At 37.0% G+C, this 21,321-nt stretch overlaps 2 protein-coding genes across 2 annotated transcripts; one reads left to right on the top strand and one right to left on the bottom strand.

The window, feature by feature from the left end:
- The first annotated feature begins 7,321 nt into the window (after positions 1-7,321).
- On the top strand, positions 7,322-8,747 carry LOC106080660 (odorant receptor 49a-like). The gene is made up of 4 exons (XM_013242100.2): positions 7,322-8,035; positions 8,109-8,310; positions 8,372-8,527; positions 8,588-8,747. Exons 1-4 carry the CDS (start codon positions 7,356-7,358, stop codon positions 8,642-8,644), a joined length of 1,095 nt encoding a protein of 364 aa, XP_013097554.1. The 5' UTR covers positions 7,322-7,355; the 3' UTR covers positions 8,645-8,747.
- Positions 8,748-18,274: 9,527 nt separating this feature from the next.
- On the bottom strand, positions 18,275-21,234 carry LOC106080647 (odorant receptor 49a-like). Its single transcript, XM_013242086.2, has 4 exons — positions 20,852-21,234; positions 18,780-18,981; positions 18,568-18,723; positions 18,275-18,512 (listed from the first exon to the last, which is right to left on the bottom strand). The coding sequence occupies exons 1-4, from the start codon at positions 21,232-21,234 to the stop codon at positions 18,453-18,455; spliced, it is 801 nt and encodes a 266-aa protein (XP_013097540.2). The 3' UTR covers positions 18,275-18,452.
- Positions 21,235-21,321: the final 87 nt, after the last annotated feature.

Here is a 21,321-nt window from a genome sequence, read left to right as displayed (position 1 = left end):
AGTACCTACCCAAGCAACTAACCACATCACCTACCCATCTAACCATCCACCCATCAGGCATCAACTGCCACACCACCCAACTAGCTCCTTCATTAAAATTTACTTTGGCCAAACACTTTATTGCGATTTGTTGAAAGCGTTTGAGGCTTGCTGACATTCACTTGTAGTCCCATAGTTCTAAATTACTCCTATACGTTATTTTAACGAGTTCAATTTAATCAATTTTTAATGCATTCCATGATAGAATACCGACGCGACAACGAGCTATGGAACTACGCACCCAATTGAGCTGTGCATTGGCATTTTATCAAATTAACTATTAAATCATATTTGTGGTTATCGACGGTGAATAAATGGGAGGGTCTTTCTGCATAGGAAAGGCCATGTTTATAGTGAAAACAGTGTTCTTAAGCGAATGTGGTTCTTATATTTGGAAAATTTAACAATTTCTTAACATTTTACCTTACCTTAGTATTCATGAGGGTTTTAAAGCACTGTGCCATATATTGGGTTGCCCAAAAAGTAATTGCGGATTTTTCATATAGTCGGCGTTGACAAATTTTTTCACAGCTTGTGACTCTGTAATTGCATTCCTTCTTCTGTCAGTTATCAGCTGTTACTTTTAGCTTGCTTTAGAAAAAAAAATGTAAAAAAAGTATATTTGATTAAAGTTTATTCTAGGTTTTATTTAAAAATGCATTTACTTTCTTTTTAAAAATCCGCAATTACTTTTTGGGCAACCCAATAGAAAAATATGTGTAAGTCCTTGTGACATTATCAGGAAGAGAAAAACTTTCATGGAAGACACCTCAAATAAAATCATCATAACTTTAGAAAAGGTTGATTACAACACCCATTTATAGAAAGGATACGTTGAAATTGTACCATAAAAAGGGTATCAGTTATTGGAATGACGATTAAAGGCATATCGTAAATATGAGAATTTTTCACAACTCACTGTTAAAATATTCGTTTTAAAATCCTATTTATCTTCAAATAGGAAATTTCCAAAAGTATTTGAAAATCATTACCAAAAGACTACCCTTTCTTCATTTGGTGGTAAATATCTTCATATTGCTATGTGTATCTTCTTCCTATGTGTCTCTGAGTACATCCTTCATTTGCATATCCTGATAGTGAAACAGCAGACATCAGTCGTCATCTTTAATGTCATTTGTCTCTGTTGATTGTATTCTGATGTCTATGAGGAGGTACTTAGGATTGTCTTCCAGACCTATGGCATTCACTTTAGTCACTCTGTTACATCAACTAAGAACAGTAATGACAACACCAATGACTTTTACCACAATTATTTTTGCTATTATTGTTGTGATGTAAATCAACATCTTCTTTTCCTTAAGGAATGTCATATTCTGGTAAGTTCTGGTTATGACAGTGTGAATTTTTAATTAAGATATATTTCTTGTTCTTGAGTTATATGTGGGCTAAACTTGAATGTTATGGTGATGAATAGACGTATTGTAAACAAGCAAAAAAGTTCGGCAGGAAAACACCACCATGAATTCTGCAAAAAAAAAAAAATTGTGCAAAATTTCAACCAAATCGGATAACAATTACGGCTTCCAGTGGCTCAAGATGATAAATCGGCAGATCGATTTATAGGGGAGCTATATCAGCTTATTGACCGATTTAAGCCGTACTTGGCACGATTGGTGAAAGTCCTAACAAAATACTCCGTAGCAAATTTCAGTCAAATCGGTTAACAATTGCAGCTTCCATTGCAGAATTTTGGCTTCCACCACAAATTCTGCAAAAAAAAATTGTACAAAATTTCAGCCAAATCAAATAATAATTACGGTTTCCAGTGTCTCAAGATGTCAAATCGGCAGATCGGTTTATATGGGAGCTATATCAGGTTATTAACCGATTTAAACCGTACTTGGCTCGATTGGTAAAAGTCCTAACAAAACAATCCGCAGCAAATTTCAGTCAAATCGGTTAACAATTGCAGCTTCCATTGGCTCAAAATAACAAATCTGGAGATCGGTTTATAACGGAGCTATACTCAAAATCTGAACCGATATCGCCCATTTGCAATCTCCAATGACCTACATCAATAAGAAGTATCTGTGCAAAATTTCAAGCCGATATCTTCATTTGTTGGAGCGCAATCGTGATTCCGACATACGGTCCGACGCATGGACGGACGTGGCTAGATTGACTCAGAATGTCGAGACGATCAAGACTATAATTTATGGGGCCCCTGATCAATATTTCGAGGTATTACAAACGGAATGATTAGATTTGTATACCTTTCATCCTATGCTGGTGGGTATAAAAAATGAATTTTTCAGAGCATAGAAAAGTGAATCTTCTCCTTCTATTATATAACAAGTAAAAACGTTTTAAGTTCAGCTGTGACGAACTTTGGATACCCATCACCAATGATATAATTTTAGTATAACTCCACTACTATATCCATAGTTATATCTAAATAGGGGCAATAAATCCGCTTTTTATTTGATTAAGACCCCAAACAATTTAATTGCCAGCGGTCTAGAGCGGTGACGCAGGAGTTGGGTCATGTCACGCGCAGCACTGGTTGCTAGGTCGCGCTGGTACAGGAACCGTACGTAGTGGATGGTAGTGTTGTAGGATTGCCGGGGGGATGCGAGTCTTTACTGACAGCGGGGGTGACTCTGCCATAATTGTAGATGACAGCGACATCGACTGTACTGTGGTTAGCTATAGCCAGTGGGATGTCTGCATTTGTGCAGAAGGGCGGTGTGGTAAGATGTTCTTGGCTAGCATCTATTGTAGGTTTAGCGCCGACTTGGAGCCCTAGCAGTTCGGTGTATATGGCAGCTATATCTATAAAGTCTGATCTGATTCATATTTGGGTTGGATAACGGGAGGCTTAAAACAACTCACTGTATCAAATTTCAATGAAATCGGGTTGTAAAAAAAAATCTTTTATTGGCTTCAGATCCTTAATCAGCATATCGGTATATATGACAGCTATATCTAAATATCATGACGAGTTTCCTTACCCATTCAGGAGCTGTTGAGAAAGCGTTGGAAACACTCTTCCTCAGAACACTGGACACTTCCTTCATATATGCCTTACTAGATGCTGCTGTCGAAAGTAATTTTTGAGTTCTGTCCTTTACCGCTGACCTGAGCCCAATTCAACCGGATGACCCACCCACACAGGGCTTGTCGGGTCCCGTTTCGACGCCTTCCTCTTCTGTTCCGATCGTGGTAAGGGTGACTTTCAATCTCCTGCAATCCTCCAGACATTAGAGATGTGGTTGATTGTTCCTCAGGCAAGTGTTCAGCAAAAACTTCTGAGTAATCTACTGTTTCCCAAACCATACCGCTTCTATATACCTTCAGCTTCAACTTGTTGAATCCGTAGGATACAACTCGTTTAGACTTGTTGACAGCCGGTGTTAAGTACGAATACTGCTTGTCTCCGATTGCTATCAGCCTCATCCAATCTACCAATCTTCCAGTCGCTGGTTGAAAGATTGGTATTACAGTCCCTTAGCCTCCCAAGTATGAATTCAGGATCTGAGGGAGTTCTTGTTATCCAAGCGGCTGCCATTGGTCGAGAACCAGAACTTACCAACATGACATTGCTTAAGGAAAATAAGATGTTGATTTACATCACAACAACAATAGCAAAAATAATTGTGGTAAAAGTCATTGGTGTTGTCATTACTGTTCTTAGTTGATGTAACAGAGTGACTAAAGTAATATCTGTAATATCTTCCTTCATATCTAAATCTAGTGCTGCACCTGGCCAGATCTCGCCAATCTTTCGTAGGGCTTAACGATGCATTTCAAATGAGCGTTGGTCCCCGAAAGCAATTATTATAGTTTGTACCGGCCCCAAATACGAACCTGTATCGCGGCCGACTGGAGGAGGCCCAGGTAATTTTATAAGGACACCAGAGTATACAGATGACAGTCCATTCACTATTCCACTCCAGTTTTTCTTAGGTATGCAGCACTGTTCTTCTCTCTTGTCGACAACTACCATCATCAATCTATACCCATCGACCTTAGCAAAGGTTCCTGGACCCGTATTACTATTGTTCGCCTTAGTTCTTTTGGGCATGGGATGCCCTGCAGGTGACCGCAGCCTTTTGGCTGACAGCTATATCTATATAGTCTGATCTGATTCATATTTGAGTCGGATAACGGGAGTCTTAAAACAACTCACTGTATCAAATTTCAACGAAATCGGTTTATAAAAAAACTCTTTTATGGGCTTCAGATCCCTAATCGGCATATCGGTATATATGACAGCTATATCTTAATATCGTCCGATCTTTACAATATTTGGGTCAGATGGAGAAAGGCTTAAAACAACTCACTGATTCACATTTCAAAGAAATCTTGTAATTATGGGTTATGGTATATGACAGCTATGCAAATTTTGCCCATGAACATTCCACTAAGGAATTCAAGTTAAAATTCAATGAAAAGGGGCCTCCTTTTTATAGCTGAGTCCGAACGGCGTGACGCAGTGCGACACCTCTTTGGAGAGAAGTTTTACATGGCATAGTACCTCACAAATGTTGCCAGTATTAGGAGGGGAAACCACCGCTGAACATGTTTTCTGATGGTCTCGCCCGGATTCGAACCCAAGCGTCATAGGCGGACATGCTAACCTCTACGCTAGAGTGGCCTATGACAGCTATATCAAAATATATTCCGATCTGTTCCATATTCAGAAAGGTTATCGGGAGGCTTAAGACAACTCACTGTTTCAAATTTAAGCGAAATCGGGTAATAAATGCAGCTTTTATGGGCTCAGACCCTTAACCGCCAGATCGGTCTATATGGCAGTTATATCTAAATATGGTCCGATCTGAACCATATATGGGTGAGATGTTGGGAGGCTTAAGACAACTCACTGTTTCAAATTTCAGCGAATTCGGGTAGTAAATGCAGCTTTAATAGGTTCCAGATCCTTAATCGGCAGATCGGTCTATATGGCAGTTATATCTAAATATGGTCCGATCTGAACCATATATGGGTGGGATGTCGGGAGGCTTAAGACAACTCACTGTTTCAAATTTCACCGAAATCGGGTAATAAATGCAGATTTTATGAGCTCAGACCCTTAATCGGCAGATCGGTCTATATGGCAGCTACATATATCTTAATATTGTCCAATCTGAACCATATTTGGGTCGGATGTTGGGAGACTTAAGAGAACTCACTCTTTCAAATTTCAGCGAAATCGGATTTTCAAAAACGCCAGATGTCGAAGATGGGTGCACCGATTTAAGCCAAACTTTGTATGCCATCTTATGGTACCCCCATAAACACGAAATTGGTATAAATTTTTTCGGTCAAATACCCTGGGGGACGCGCCAACCCAAAACCCATCCGGACAGACATGTTTACCAATTGGGGCAATAGGGGTATCAAACGAAAGGTATTTAAGAGTAGAATCTAAGCTTGGTATACAAATTTCATCCTCAAGTGTTCGGGGGAGTCTCCCACCGCCCAAAAACCCCCATCATGACATATTTAGCAATTGGGACAAAATGGATATCAAATGAAAGGTATTTGAAAGTGGAGTAAGAATCTGATATAAAAATTGAGTACACATCTGTAATAAGCATTTGATTCAAGGTGGCTGCATGGCCTCTCCAACCCCAAAAACCCCTTAAACGGGTATGAATGCCCAACGTCACAAAATGGGAGTTGACTACAAATCTGGTATGTCTTTGGGAGTTGACCACTCAGTTTTTCATAGAAAAATTAATTTTTCATAGAAAAATGAATTTTTTATAGAAAAATGAATTTTTCATAGAAAAATGAATTTTTTATAGAAAAATGAATTTTTCATAGAAAAATGAATTTTTTATAGAAAAATGAATTTTTCATAGAAAAATGAATTTTTTATAGAAAAATGAATTTTTCATAGAAAAATGAATTTTTCATAGAAAAATGAATTTTTCATAGAAAAATGAATTTTTCATAGAAAAATGAATTTTTCATAGAAAAATGAATTTTTCATAGAAAAATGAATTTTTCATAGAAAAATGAATTTTTCATAGAAAAATGAATTTTTCATAGAAAAATGAATTTTTCATTGAAAAGAGAATTTTTCATTAAAAAATTAAATTTTCATAGAAAAGAGAATTTTCATAGAAAAGAGAATTTTTCATAGAAAAATTAAATTTTCATAGAAAAATGAATTTTTCATAGAAAAATGAATTTTTCATAAAAAAATTTATTTTTCATAGAAAAATGAATTTTTCATAGAAAAATGAATTTTTCATAGAAAAATGAATTTTTCATAGAAAAATGAATTTTTCATAGAAAAATGAATTTTTCATAGAAAAATGAATTTTTCATAGAAAAATGAATTTTTCATAGAAAAATGAATGTTTCATAGAAAAATGAATTTTTCAAAGAAAAATGAATTTTTCATAGAAAAATGAATTTTTCAAAGAAAAATGAATTTTTCATAGAAAAATGATTTTTTCATAGAAAAAAGATTTTTTCATAGAAAAATGATTTTTTCAAAGAAAAATGATTTTTTCAAAGAAAATTGGATTTTTCATAGAAAAATGAATTTTTCATAGAAAAGTGAATTTTTCATAGAAAAATGAATTTTTCATAGAAAAATGAATTTTTCGTAGAAAAATTAGTTTTTCATAGAAAAATTAATTTTTCATAGCAAAATGAAATTTTCATAGAAAAATGAATTTTTGATAGAAAAATAAATTTTTGAAAGAAAAATGAGTTTTTGATAGAAAAATGAATTTTTCATAGAAAAATTAATTTTTCATAGAAAAATTAATTTTTTATAGAAAAATTAATTTTTCATGAAAAAATGAATTTGTCAAAGAAAAATCAATTTTTCATAGAAAAATTAATTTTTCACACAAGAATGAATTTTTATAGAAAAATGAATTTTTATAGAAAAATTAAGTTTTCATAAAAGACATTAACTTTTCTATGAAAACAATAAATAAATTAATTTTCTAAAAATATGTGCTTCTTATGAAAATAAGAAAAGAACCAATTTCCTATAATTTTTCCATGTCATCATCTTTCCCACCATTATGCTAATAATGTGTGCTTGACAATTAGTAATATGTAACCGCATCAAAAAGACCACAAATTGGTCTTTAGAATGTGTTTCTTATTGGTCGAGTGATTGGTTTCCTACTCCTGAAGAAATGTACAGTCACTTACGGCACCCATAAAGAGCTGCTGCAATGGCCGCATCCATCGTTCCAATTCAAGCGTTTGAAGCACGAAAAGATTTTGCAGATTTTTGTCATTTGCCAAATGCTTTGGTTCTAATTTTTGGTGAACATTTCTTTGGAGTTCAACGCTCGAAGGGGCATAAATTGCTATTGATGTTAAATTCAGTGTTTTGTTTACTAAGCCAATTGTATTGTCTCACCTTCATAGCGAAGGAGGTATTTTTGCTGATTGCTCTTGGAGTGCCCGATTTGCCCTTATTGCTAAGGCTAATATCGGGATTGCAATATGCCGTTTTTGCTCTCTCAAAATTTGTGTGCTTTAAATGGCGTTTAAAAGATGCAGCAGACGTATATATGAAACTTATGGAAATATATCCAAAAACGTCACTTGAACATCGTTTGTATCGTGTGATAGACTTTTTTTGGCCTAAAAAAATTTTGATTGTTATTTATTTGTATTTGGGTTCTATTTTCTTCATCGGAATCTCGCCGCTGCTTGAAGGTGTTGTTATGTATTTGGTGGATTGCCTGCGTGTGGGCTTGGGAAACGCTGAATTTGCTTATATCAAATTGTATGATATTCCATATGGTTTTAATCATCGACGGCCTTTTTCGTACATGGTCACCTATATGATGGAGGTATTTCATGTGCAGTTTGTCTTAATCGCAAATGTATGCCCCGATATTTGGCTATTGTGTTTTACAATGCAATTGTGTATGCACTTCAACTATTTGGCTCGCATTATGGAAGAATATGAACCAGACGAAAGTGCACCGAAGAAAGATCAACAATTCATAGCAGAATTTGTTAAGAAACATCAGATAGTCTTAAAGTAAGTTGAACTTCACTTGGGTTGGTTATTGACTCTGAACTTAAAATATTTAAGAAATTTTTTCCACTTGCAGCATTGGTCAAAATGTGAAAGATCTTTTCAGTGTTTTATTGTTAATTGTGTTTATGTCCATTGCTACAACTCTATGCTGTGCTGGAGTTTACACTTTAACTCAAGGTCTAGGCAGGGAACTTCTGGAATATTGCGCCTTTTTGCCATGTGCCATTGGGAATTTTTTCTTGATTTGTTATTATGGACAACAACTGGCCACCTATGTAAGAATCTTTAGAATCCAGCTTTCTAAGAATCCATGATTGAAACTCAGCCATTTTTTAGAGTGAAAAAGTGGCTGATGCTGCTTACAATCATCCCTGGTACAATGGTTCGCAATCGTATAAAAAGACAATTCTCATAATAATGATACGTGCCTCAAGAGCTGTGGAATTGAATGCTTATGGATTGAAACCCATTTGTTTGGATGCCTTTAAAATGGTAAAAAAAAAAACATTTATAATTTCGAAAAACTGCTACTGATATTTTCGATTTTTTAAGCTAATGGGCGAAAGTTATCGTGTTTTTGCTGTACTGAAGCAAACTATGCTGGATTGAAAAAAATCTATTACAAAAAAAAATCAACATAAAATGAGGACTAAATCCACTTTAAGGAAACTTTTTACTTAACTTAATGACAATAGTTTTCAATCACAATTTTGACACATAGTATTTTAGATTTTAATTTTCCACATAGTAGTATTGTAATAAAAAGCACTGCAAGCAACACCAGAATTTTCATTCATTTAAATGATTAATTTTTTTATGAAAAAAATTCATCGAAGCTTATTTTATTTTAAAAGCAAAACTTCAGACAAATCAAATAATGATATCAACTTTTAGGTACTTAAAAAGACAAATCAGGAAACTCGATTGTATGGGATTATACATGCAAAGAATAATTCGTTTGACATAAAAGAAATTTCCGTCAATTAAACTTCTTTTCTGAAAAACGTAGGACTTTGTTTACAATAAAAGTATATGTTTTTTGCGATATATTCTTGCAAGAATTTGTGACAAATATAATTTTTTTTCCCTGGCAATATCTTTCATTCTTGATATATAGAAATTTTATTCAGGGTTTCATCTAATTTAAACTATTTATAAATTAATTTAACGTCAAACGTTTAAAATGGATTGGGTATATTGAAAAGGATGCCAAGCTCAAGTTCATGTCGTTACATAATTCAATCTCAAACTTTTACGAATTATAAGCAGTTCTTAGTTGGTAATTCAACCTCTTTCTAAATAAATTTGAATTTATTTCAATGTTGTGATACACAATTATACTAATAGACTTCCATTTTCGCACAACCTATTAGGGTTTTGCATTATGATTTGCTGTATTCGTTATGCTATAAATAGAACAAAAAAATTGTTGTTGTTGTTTTCGCACAAATAAGTAATAAAGAAATATTCCTCACAATGTAATGCATATTTCTTTATCGCGTAAATGTTACCAAACAATGTATGTGCCTTAGAAATTCTTATTGTGTTTTCTTGTACCTGGCAGCCATTTGTGTGTTACTCTAATGAAAATCCTTTAACCGCAGACCAAGCTGCTAAAGGGTTTACAATAAACAGAATTAGTTATTTCAAAAATACAACGTTTATGGCTATCGTTTGATATGTTGAAGCGAAACGTTACACCTTTACGATAAAAGCAAAAAGAAAAAAAGCAAAACATAAATGGTGTTTGGGTTGAAAGTCATTGCAAATTATTAAGTGCTACAATTCAGGCCATACGGGTTATAATTGAGCCCCTGTAAGGCTGATGTAGTCAAATCGGTATATAGGCTTATATGCGAAAAACAACAGACCTAGTTTAATGCCAAGTTCTTGTGCAAAATTTGAACAGCTTACTTTATTTGCTCTAAGCCAAATCGTGTAATAAATGTACTCACAGATCCACAGGTCTTTCCTGGTTCAGTTTACTTAAGGATTTGACTTCACTTGGTGCAACATTTGTACTCCACTTCCAAAGACTTTTCAATTGAGTCATATTTTGTCCGATGGTCTATATGCCCGTTTTTATACCCATCACCGTAGGATAGGTGGTATATTCATTTAGTCATTCTGCTTGCAATACATCGAAATATCAATTTCCGACCCTACAAAGTATATATATTTCGGATCGTTGTAAAATTCTAAGATGATTTAACGATGTCCGTGTGTCTGTCCCTCCGTCTGTTGTAATCACTCTACAGCCTTTAAAAAGTGTGATATTGAGCTGAAATTTGGCACAGATACGTTTTTTGATGCGCGCTGGTTAAGTTCTTGTTGCTATAAAGACCGATCTGCCGATAAAGGGTCTAATGCCCATAAATGCTTTTTTTTTAATCGATTACGCTGAAATTTTAAACAGTGAGTAGTTTAAGGCTTTCTGACATATAACCCAAATATAGTACAGATCGGATTATATTTAGATATAGCTGCCATATAAACCGATCTGCCGATAAAAGGTCTGAAGTCCATAAAAGCTTTAATTTTTATCCGATTGCGCTGAATTTTGAAACAGTAGTTTATTTTAAGTCTCCCGACATCTGACCTAAGTATGGATTAGATCGGACTATATTTGGATATAGCTGCCATGTAGACCGATCTGCCGATAAAGGGTCTGAAGCCTAAAAAATCTTTATTTATAACCCTATTTCGTAAGTTTGTTTAAGCCTCCCGACATCTCGAGATGTAGCGATCCTTATTTTTAAAGTCTTGGACCTATAAAAAGCGCATTTATTATCCGATTCCTATATGGTTCAGATCGGTTTATATTTAGATATAGCTGCCAAAAAGACCAATATTTTGTTCTACAAAATTGAACAGTGACTTATATTTATTAGACCACTCAATGTCCGTGCCGAATTTGGGTGTTTAAGTTTTCCAATTTTCAACGGATTGCAACGGGTTTACATATACACCTGAGTTGGTGGGTATCCAAAGTTCGACCCGGCCGAATTTAATGCCTTTTTACTTGTTTTTTTTGGGCGGACCTTTATTTTTTTTTCAATATAGTCCCATCGGTGTAATGTACAATAGGCACTTTCTTGAGGTGGGGCAGCTCCACAGATACTTGGCTCCAAGTATTTATATCAGATTTATATAAGTCATATCGGGAGATGGGTTTATACAGAAGCTGTATCCAAATCTGAACCGATATGGCCCATTTGCAATCTCCAATATTAAGTATCTGTGCCAAATTTCCAACGGCTAACTCTACGCGTTCGACCGGACTATATCTTGATATAGTCCCCCATATAGATCGATCCTCCGATTTAGGGTCTTAGGCCCATAAAAGCCACATTTCCAATCCGATTCTGCTGAGATTTCGGACAGTGAGTTGTGTTGTTGTTACCAATCGGTGCAGATTTGGATATAGTTGCCATATAGACCGATCTCTCGATTTAAGGTCTTGGGCCCATAAAATGTGCATTTATGTTCTGATTTCGCCGAAATTTGTGTGTTGTTGATGTTAGATTTCTTATTGAGGAAATGTTGGCTTTTGATTTTTGACCTTTTTCTTACTGCGTATAAGAAAGTATTGACTAATAAGTTCCAACGTTTCATTTGAAGGACATGATTCTACCATTGCACTGCTTACTTATTAGTGAGTAGATGGAAGTGTGTAATCTTTTGGTGGCATAGCAATCTGATGAGCCCACTGCCAAAGGGCGAAATCGCGATCACTGCGGCCCGCCCCAATAAATTTAACACACCACATAGCTGAAACTCTTAATTGTTTTTGTTGTTTGTTTTTCTGTTTAAAATAGAAGCAAAATAATAAAGATCATTGGGCTAAGCTGGATGTGAACAACAACAAAATGAAAAAATTTTGTGACCAAACAAAAGAAGCTCAAATTAAAATGAATTATTTTATTTCTCTTTTCTTTTATTTTGTTATACCCACCATCATAGGAAGGGGTATACTAATCTAGTCATTGCGCGAATATCGAAATATTGGTCTGCGATCCCATAAAGTATATATATTGGGTTGCCCAAAAAGTAATTGCGGATTTTTTAAAAGAAAGTAAATGCATTTTTAATAAAACTTAGAATGAACTTTAATCAAATATATTTTTTTTACACTTTTTTTCTAAAGCAAACTAAAAGTAACAGCTGATAACTGACAGAAGAAACAATGCAATTACAGAGTCACAAGCTGTGAAAAAATTTGTCAACGCCGACTATATGAAAAATCCGCAATTACAATATATTCTTGATCATCTTGACATTTCAGGTCGATCTAGCCATGTCCGTCCGTCTGTGGAAATCACGATAGCATTCGAACGCTTGCAATTTGGCACATGTAGGTCATTGGGGATTGCAAATTGGCTCTATTGTTTGAGATTTGGATATAGCTCCCATTTAAACCGATCTCTTTATTTGATTTCTTGAGCCACTGGAAGCCGCAATTATTATGTGATATGCCTGAAAATTTTCACATATTGTTCTGTTACGACTCCCAACAATCGTGTCAAGTAAGATCTGAATCGGTCTATGACTTGATATAGCTCCCTTATAACCTGATCACCCGATTTTACTTCCTTAGCCCCTAGAAGCCGTAATTGCTGTCCGATTATTCATGCCAAGTATCCTCTAATTAGGTTTATAATATAACTTGTTGCTTGATTTGACAAAAATTTACAGTCAGCAGACAGTGTTTGCTATTATCAACAGTTTTCCTATGTGTATGCTATACCTCCGAAGATATTTTAGTTGTATGTGGACCCTATCTTCTGAGGGTGGGGCTGCCCCCAGATACTTGGGATCAACATTTTCCATATTCCATATTGTCAAAATCAGCCAACATCTCCGCTTTGGGGGTATTTTGATGGTGAATGGAATTTACGCTCCATTTGCTCCCGAATGTTTTAGCTCAATGATTAGGTGCTTCATTTTTTATGCCGAGTCTGAGCGGTGTAAGTGAGGGGACATTTACCACTAAAAAATTTATTTGGTATTCTTGCCGCCCTTTTAAACTAGAGGTGACAAACTATCGATAATGGCAACATTAGATATTTTCGATATTTCTAATAATAAATATCGATAGAATTGATGCTATAGTTAATTTCCCACCACCTATATTTCAAACGAAAATAAAAAATAGCTTCTAATGTTTTTCTTTACAAAATATACTTCTCCCTTCGACAATATCGTTGCCAATGCTTAAACGTTTCTCAGGACCAAAAACCCAAAGAAGGTCTTTTTATTTACACTTTAGCTCATTAAACTTACATGCATACCATAATTAAATGATTATATTTAAGGTGGGTAAAGTGGCTGGCATTTAATGTAGTTAATTGTCCTATTATGTACAATTAAAATATTAATAATTAATTATAATATGTCAAAACACCAAGGAAAGGATTGACAACTTAATACCACAAAGGGATTGACATGCTCACTACAGTTCTTTAGTTGTAAAGGAAAGACATCTTTCTGAATTTTCTGAAAGTCGAATTCTTAGAACTTTCCAAATGCTACACCACTACTATGGTACTGGGTATTATAACTAAGTGCATTTGTTTGTAACACCCAGAAAGAAGCGAGCTTGACCGATCGACTTAGAATCACTTTCTGATTCGATTTAGCTGTGACCATCTTTCCGCCTGTCCATTTTAAATAATTTGTGTACAAATATACAGTTCACAATTTTCATCGCATGAAATTCGGTACAGCCGTTTTTAAAGGCCAAAAAACGAAGCCTATTGGAATTGGAAGAGATCTGTTCAGATTTGGTTATAGCTCCCATATGTATGTGATGCCCGATTTTTACTTTTTATGCCTTTGCATGCGCATTTATTACCCGATTTTTTCAAAACAGGGCACTACGCTTTCTATTACGATTACCACAAAACGTGCGAATTTAGGTCGAAATCGGTTCACATTTGAATATAGCTCCCATATATATGTTCGTCGGTGGTGGACTAATATTGCATTAACGTAATCATATGTTAACCAATTCACTTGAAATTTGGCGCAAAGTCTTCTCTTATCGCTCCCAGCATTGCTGCTGATTCAGATGTAGCTCCCATATATATGTATCACTCGATTTTCAATTTTAGATCCTTTGTCAGCGTATTTCTTAACGAATTTTCTCTTAATTTGCGCAATATCTTCTTTTATGATTTGTACTGTGTGTCGCCCAGTTTAAGGTATATTCGTCTTATTTTAACCACTACTGCAATATTTTGGTGATTTGTTAACCTACCCTTGCGAAATTTGGCATGAAGGCTTCTCTTCTAACTCTTCTGATCTCTGATGGATTTCATAGAAATCTGTTCAGGTTTAGATATAACTCCCATGTATATAAACCTTCCGATTTTCACTTTTAGGGCTTTTGCTAACCCATTTATCAACCGATCTTTTCAAAATTTTGCACACCGATTTCCTCTGTGACTCCTTCATATGTACCGAGTTTGATTGAAATTCTAAATTTAAAATTTAAGCAAATTTCAGTTTCGGTGACTTAGCTTGCATTGAGGATGGGAGCAGCTCATACCATCGCGGTATAATCGAGGTGACGATATGAAACCTGGAAGGAAGGGAAGAGGTTTTCGATCGGATACCTGAGATGAATCTTGAAGTCGAGTGCGAGGCACTGCTGCCATTGGCACAGTCTTGGATTGACGGAATCCTAGTATTGGCAGCTGGAAGATCATGTTACACAGATGGATCAAAGATAGAGGACAGAATGGGCCTGGGGGTCCACATTGAGAACCCAGGGTCTGAGATCCGTTTTAGACTGCCTGACCATAATAAGGTCCTGCGCGCGGAGATCCGGGCGATCATGGAATGCATGAGGTGGTATGGTGCTGACGCGAGGACGTCGAATGTGAACATCTTTACCGACAGTAAAATTGCCATAATGGCAATAACAACCAGAACGGTAAGGTCACGAAAAGTTTTGCAGTGCAAGAAGGAGATTAACGCCTTATCTGAAGATGGCAAAATCCGCATCGTTTGGGTGCTAAACAATAACGGGGTAAGGGGCAATGAAAGGACAGACGATTTGGCAGTGAAGGCCGTCAATAAACTTGGTTAACCCGAATTCTTTCGGGTCCACGAAATCCGAGTTCAGGGCGTGGGTGACGAATGCTTATGCAACATTGTGGAACAGCGAAACGGTCGGTAGGACGGCTAAAATCCTAGGAGGGGATCCAGATCGTGAGAAAACGAAGCTATTACTAAAACTAAGTAAGAAGGAGGTCAGTATAGCTATTGGTATCATAACGGGACACATAGGACTACGAGCTCACTTATGTAAAATCGGTACGGCAAGTGATAGCATGTGTAGGGCTTGCGGGGAAGATGATGAGACGTTGGAGCATTTCCTTTGCATTGACCGTCCAACAGATATAGGTACTTAGGTGGAGACACAATACCAGGCATGAACCAACTTAGGGGAGTGGTATTGAAAACAATTAAGGATTTTGTAAGTAGCACGGAATTCCTAACTTCAAATTTTCTTTTTAGAAGTTACTTTATAGTTTTTGGAGCGCACAACAAGACGATTACGGGCTTAGGTGTATGTCCATAGTGGCATTGGGCGGATTAATATATGCACCCTCTTTTCAACCTAACCTAACCTATCCCTAAATTCCACAAATGACTGGCGACCAAAATAGTTTGGCATGGCTGACCGTGTCGAATGCCTTCGATAGGTCCAGTGCCACGAGGGGGAGGTCCATTGCCTAGGCTGATTGAAGCCATGGCAAATGTGTGTGGTTACGGCATGCAAAGCTGTTGTTGTGCTTTGAAGTCTTCGAAATCTATATTGATGCTCGGCGAATGGAGCATGATGTTTTACGAGGCTCGGGAGGAGTAATGCCTCAAGTGTCTTTGCTACTAGTGAGAGAAGGGAGATCGGTCCGTACGACTCGTCCAAACTCGGGTCCTTTCCAGGCTTCAGTAGCGGGATCACTATGCCCATTTTCCAGACATCGGGAACCATAAGAGTTTTCAAAGACAGGTTGAGGACAGTAGTAAGGTACTCAACTACAGGTAAGTTCAGATTTTTTTACATCAATGTAGTGATTCGTTGGGGCCCAACGTCTTGGATGATTTGGCGCCACGGATGACATTCTTAACTTCGCCCACGGTAAATTGTGATGGCTGTCCATCGGCTCGGAGACCACGGGATGCACAATAAATTGACGGTTGAACAACCTGGCGCATCTCTTAGTATCAGTCACGGTTACTTCATCAAAAGTGACTGTGGTCCTGTCATCCCATCTACCTGGGTTCGAGAGTGACTTAACAGTAGACCATAGTTTGCCTAAACCGGTGTCTAAGTTACATAGCTCCAAGTGTTCCAGCCACAAATTCCGCTTATGTTCGTTGACTATTCTGTTTATTTCCAGATTCAGTTCGCTGATTCTCCAGATTCAGCTCGCTGATTCTCCAGATTCAGCTCGCTGATTCTGATGTCTCGGAATTTCCTCTCGGCCGCTATCATATTCGAGGGGGGTGGCAGTTCACTGAAGCGGCGATTGGTATACTCTCTGAAGCCAGCCCAATCGGCCTTCTTATGATTAATAAACGTCCGCCGCTCAGAGGTTATGAATTTGGGTGGTCGGTCGATTGTGAGAATTATGTGGAGGTGGTCTGACCCCAAAGAGATGACGGCTTGCCAGGATACGTCGCTCAAGAGTTCAGGGAATACAATGAAAATGAAGCCCGAGCTGCTGCACCTCCTCGTAATCCTAGTGGGGGCATCCTCATTCACCATGCAAAATGTGGAGCCTTCAATCTGCTCTGCCAAAGCTAAGCCACGCTGGTCGTTGGGACACAGCTATCAAACGGCGGTATGTGCACGTTGTATAGCTCTATCTCGGCAGTAACGGACCTGACTGCTATCCCCATGCACTCCATGTAGGGGTCACTAGCGCTAAGCGCAGGCGAGATGGGTCTGTATTGCACGGAATGGTGTATCATGAAGGACAATACCCCACCTCCATTCCTTGAGCGATCCGTGACAACAGTGTAAGCTGCAGGTGTTGGTGAGCTTTGTCTCCTGGATCGCTGCGACCAATATATTCTTCCGACTCATAAAATCCACTATCTCATCGATCTCGCCACGAGGACCGTTGCAGTTTAGTTGCAAAAATGATACATTTCCCGGCACTGGCCTGGCAATATTTTGGCTGGGATGCTGCTGTTGCGTATATTGCCGCACTGGTGAGGTCGGGGGGTCACATAGTCCGATGACGAGGACGCAGACGGCGTCGACGACGACGCTCGTGACCCACTGCTGGGTATGTTCGCACAGCACCTTGCAACATACCCAGTATGACTATACTCCCGTAGTGAAGTGAGGCCAGAGCAAGATCGAAAATGTACCCACTCCATGCACTGGTTACACCTCACCAACACCGACTTATGATGGGGGTGGTTCTGGCAAACCGAACAGAACCAGGGTCCGGGGTTCTTTTCAATCCCGGCACGGACCAGAAGCGTGCGGGAAGGCACTCCGGGATGTGCCTGCCCCATGACGAAACAAAAGACGAACAAGTACACTGAGACGGAAGCCCTTGCCGATGAAGGGTTCCATCGGGTCAATCCGGTGCGTACAACCGGCTGCCCATTGCCAATTTTAGTGATTGGTCCGTGTGTACACCTTATTATGAGTTTACTTAAATGAAATGAGTTGACTGAGCTCCAATGAGCTGTTTAATTGAAGTAAGGTTCGCGGACAACACCACTCTAACTTAGGTTGTACAGGGTGGCTGATGAAAGCCGCTACCAAAAAAAAATGTAATAACTTTTTTTCTATTTAATAATAATAATTTAATAATTAATTTAATTAATTAATTAATTAATTTAATTAATAATAATTTAATAATTAATTTAATAATTTAATTTAACATGAATAAAAGAAAAATGTATTCCATACACCGAAAAAAAAATGTAGCAATATTCATCATTGTAGCAATATTCATCAGCCACCCTGTAGATTTGCGAACCTTAAAATAAAGTTGAGCTAAGCGCCTTTCCTGTTAAAAATAGGGTATTAATGGACCTTCTTTTTCGATTTAATGCAAAAGAAAATTGATTCTATAAATAATTATTTCGAACATTTCATGTTACTTGCAGCTTATTAAAGGGTTTTCCACTTTTCCAGAAACAAAAATAAGAATTTTGTAAAAATAGCTTGCTTTTATTAGATAAAGGGTGAAGGTTACAGTTTATTTTGATAAGTGCAGATACTAATTTCACAATTTGTCAAAATTCACCATCTACAGAGTGTTAAACACATTTGCTGAACTCAAAATTTAAGATCTGAAGTTTACTTCAACCTCACAGGGATCCGTACAGCTAACTGAAATAAATTATATTTTTAATGGTTTATAATAATGAAATAAGCTTCTTAGTTCGGTTCCATCATTGTCCTCCAAAGGGTAAACAATTGGAAAGTCATGCGCATAACCTATAAAAAAATGAAACATTTAAATACCAAAAAAATGTTTCAATCCTCAACAAACCGATTCGAAACCCTTTAGGTTTGTTGTTTGAAAACCTCCAGCGTTTATTTCGCACTGACGTTGAGATCGCCCTAGTATGGCCAGTATGGACTTCTTATAGCTTTGACACCCATTATACCAAGTTTGGCTATAAGCAGCTTCTCCTATTTCCAAACTCTTAAACGAATATTTTTAATTGAAACTCACTGATTTCAATACAATTGTCAGTTTACCTTGTTTATTATTTGCTGACCATAGTAGCATACCATAAAATATTGTCCCAAACTTGTGGGTAAAAATGCCAAATATCCAATGACATCTTTACCCAGTCCCTCGGTAAGTAAATATACTGCAGCACAAAATAAGGTAGCCACCGTAGAGAAAAGCATGACCAAAACGAGTAAACTGAAAATTTCCTTCAAGTCGTCGGCCATTCTGTAGTAAATGAAAATTTAATAAAAAAACAAACATATTTAAAAATAATATTTCAAACTGATCTATAAATTGTAAAGTCCCAAAACAAAAAAGCAGTTTAGACTCAGCTAGTATTAACATAAAGCAAAGTCTTGAATTACCCTTTGTCAGGGCAAGCCCTTTTCATAGTTTTCTTTAACATATTTTAATTTAATTTCAGCAGCCACTGTTTGCTAAGACTTATATCTATGAAAACCATGCCCATCGAAGAAACATTTTTTGGGGAGATACGGGCACTTTAAGTTATAGAATTACTATCTGGCCCGCTGCGTTTTGTTACACTTTTAAGTGTTTGTGGCCCTCTTTTGACATGCTCCACATTTGAAAATAATATCTATTCCTATTTAACTCTCCAATACTTTCCATTACAATCCTATACTCTCCCGTTTCGTATACTTGTTCATTTGGGGCATAATGTTGGGATGGGGCGGCCCACCTTAGACTTGACCCCAAAATTTTTATATTAGTTTCGTTTTCTACTTCGTTTTCTTCTATCGGAAAACATGTCATATTTGGGCTTTTTTTGGGGTGGGGCAAGACCCCCGACACCTGAAGTCAAATTATTACATGAAGTTCGTATTATACTCTTAAATAGCTTTCATTTGATTCCCATATTGTCCCAATCGGTTAACATGTCCGTTTGTGTGGATTTTAGGGTAGGGCGTCCTCCACGGTTATTTGACTCCATAGCTTTATAGCAATTTTGGGTTAACATAAGGGGTCAACAAAATTTCGTTTAAATCTATGCAGACATCTTCGAGATCTGCCGTTTTTTAATATTAGGGTTAAGAGGAGGGTCCGCCCCATCGCGGATATCACAAAATGAAGAATCCTTTTTTTACCGTGGTGCCGAACTGTATGATCTGTGAACATTTATTTCATGAAGATAGTTTTTAAATTTAAAAAGTTTTACTTATTTCAAAGCTTGTTTATATGGCTCGAAAACATTACCAAAAAAGTTTTCACTTTTTTCTTTTTGTGTGAAACAATCATTAATCAATCATTATATCCTTTACCATAGGATGGGCGTATACTAATTTAGTCATTCTGTTTGTAACTCCTCGAAATATTCCTTTGAGACCCCAAAAAATATATATATATTCTTGATCGTCATGTCGTCTTTAGTCGATCTAGCGATGCCTGTCCGTCCGTCCGTCCGTCTGCCTGTTGAAAGCACGCTAACTTTTGAAGGTGTAAAGCTAGCCATGTTTTGATATAGCTGCCATATAAACCGATCTTGAATCTTGACTTCTTGAGCAACTAGAGGGCGCAATTCTTATCTGATTTGGCTGAAATTTTGCAAGAAGTGTTTTGTCATGACTTCCAAGAACTGTGCCAAATATGGTATTTAATTGGTTCATAACCTGATATAGCTGCCATATAAACCGATCTGGGATCTTAACTTTTTGAGCTTCTAAAGTTCGCAATTATTATCCGGTTTGGCTGAAATTTTGTACAACGACTTCTCTCATGTCCTTCAACATACTTGTCAAACATGGTCTGAATCGGTCTATAGTCTGATACAGCTCCCATACAAACCGATCTTCCTATTTAACTTCTTGAGCCCCTAAGGGCGTAATTTTTATGCGAATTGGCTGAAATTTTACACTGTGGTCTCCAAAATTCATTTCAATTATGGTCTCAATCGGACGATAACTTGATATTATAGCTCCAATATCATAGCAATTCTTTCCTTTTGTCTTATGTTTGCCTAAAAAGATATACCAGGAAAAGAACTCGACAAATGCGATCCACGATGTCTAAGATTCGGCCCGGCCGAACTTAGCAAGCTTTTACTTGTTTTTAGTAACATTTTTTTTTCTATACTTACTCCAATAAAATTTGATGTTTCTTTACCAAACTGGCAATCATTTTCGAATCTGTTGATGACTTTGCGGCCACGGGTTCATAACTCTCCAGAGAACGGGATACATAATCGAAATGCATGCACAATTGTATGGCATAGGCAACCAGCCAGACATCCGGGCAAATATTAAAGACAATGGCGTAATGACCATTCATTGTCTCCATGGAATAGATGAGTATGTAGTTTAAAGGACTGTGATGGTCAATAACATACGACTGTTCCTCATACATTTTGTGATAGGTGAATCGGGCATCGGCATAGCCCACTTTAAAGAAAGCTATGACATACTCTATCAAAGATGCGGCCAGAGGTGAAAAGAGAATAAGGGCAACTGCTCCAAAATACATATACAATATGGTGGTAATTCATCTGGGCCAGAAATTCTCATTGACACGATAGGCAAAACGTTCCACTATTGTGTTGGGGAAAATTTT

The sequence above is a fragment of the Stomoxys calcitrans genome, chromosome 2 (genome assembly GCF_963082655.1).
Source record: "Stomoxys calcitrans chromosome 2, idStoCalc2.1, whole genome shotgun sequence".
Taxonomy (NCBI): Eukaryota; Metazoa; Arthropoda; class Insecta; order Diptera; family Muscidae; genus Stomoxys; species Stomoxys calcitrans.
This window is presented reverse-complemented; position numbering and strand designations above follow the sequence as displayed.

Coding starts and splice junctions, on each gene's coding strand:
- LOC106080647 (XM_013242086.2), bottom strand. CDS start 21,234: ATGTATTTTGGAGCAGTTGCCCTTATTCTCTTTTCACCTCTGGCCGCA. Junction 18,982..20,851: donor AAACATCAAATTTTATTGGA/GTAAGTATAGAA, acceptor CATTTACTACAG/AATGGCCGACGACTTGAAGG. Junction 18,724..18,779: donor GTCAGCAAATAATAAACAAG/GTAAACTGACAA, acceptor TATTCGTTTAAG/AGTTTGGAAATAGGAGAAGC.
- LOC106080660 (XM_013242100.2), top strand. CDS start 7,356: ATGTTAAATTCAGTGTTTTGTTTACTAAGCCAATTGTATTGTCTCACC. Junction 8,036..8,108: donor AAACATCAGATAGTCTTAAA/GTAAGTTGAACT, acceptor TTCCACTTGCAG/CATTGGTCAAAATGTGAAAG. Junction 8,311..8,371: donor GACAACAACTGGCCACCTAT/GTAAGAATCTTT, acceptor GCCATTTTTTAG/AGTGAAAAAGTGGCTGATGC.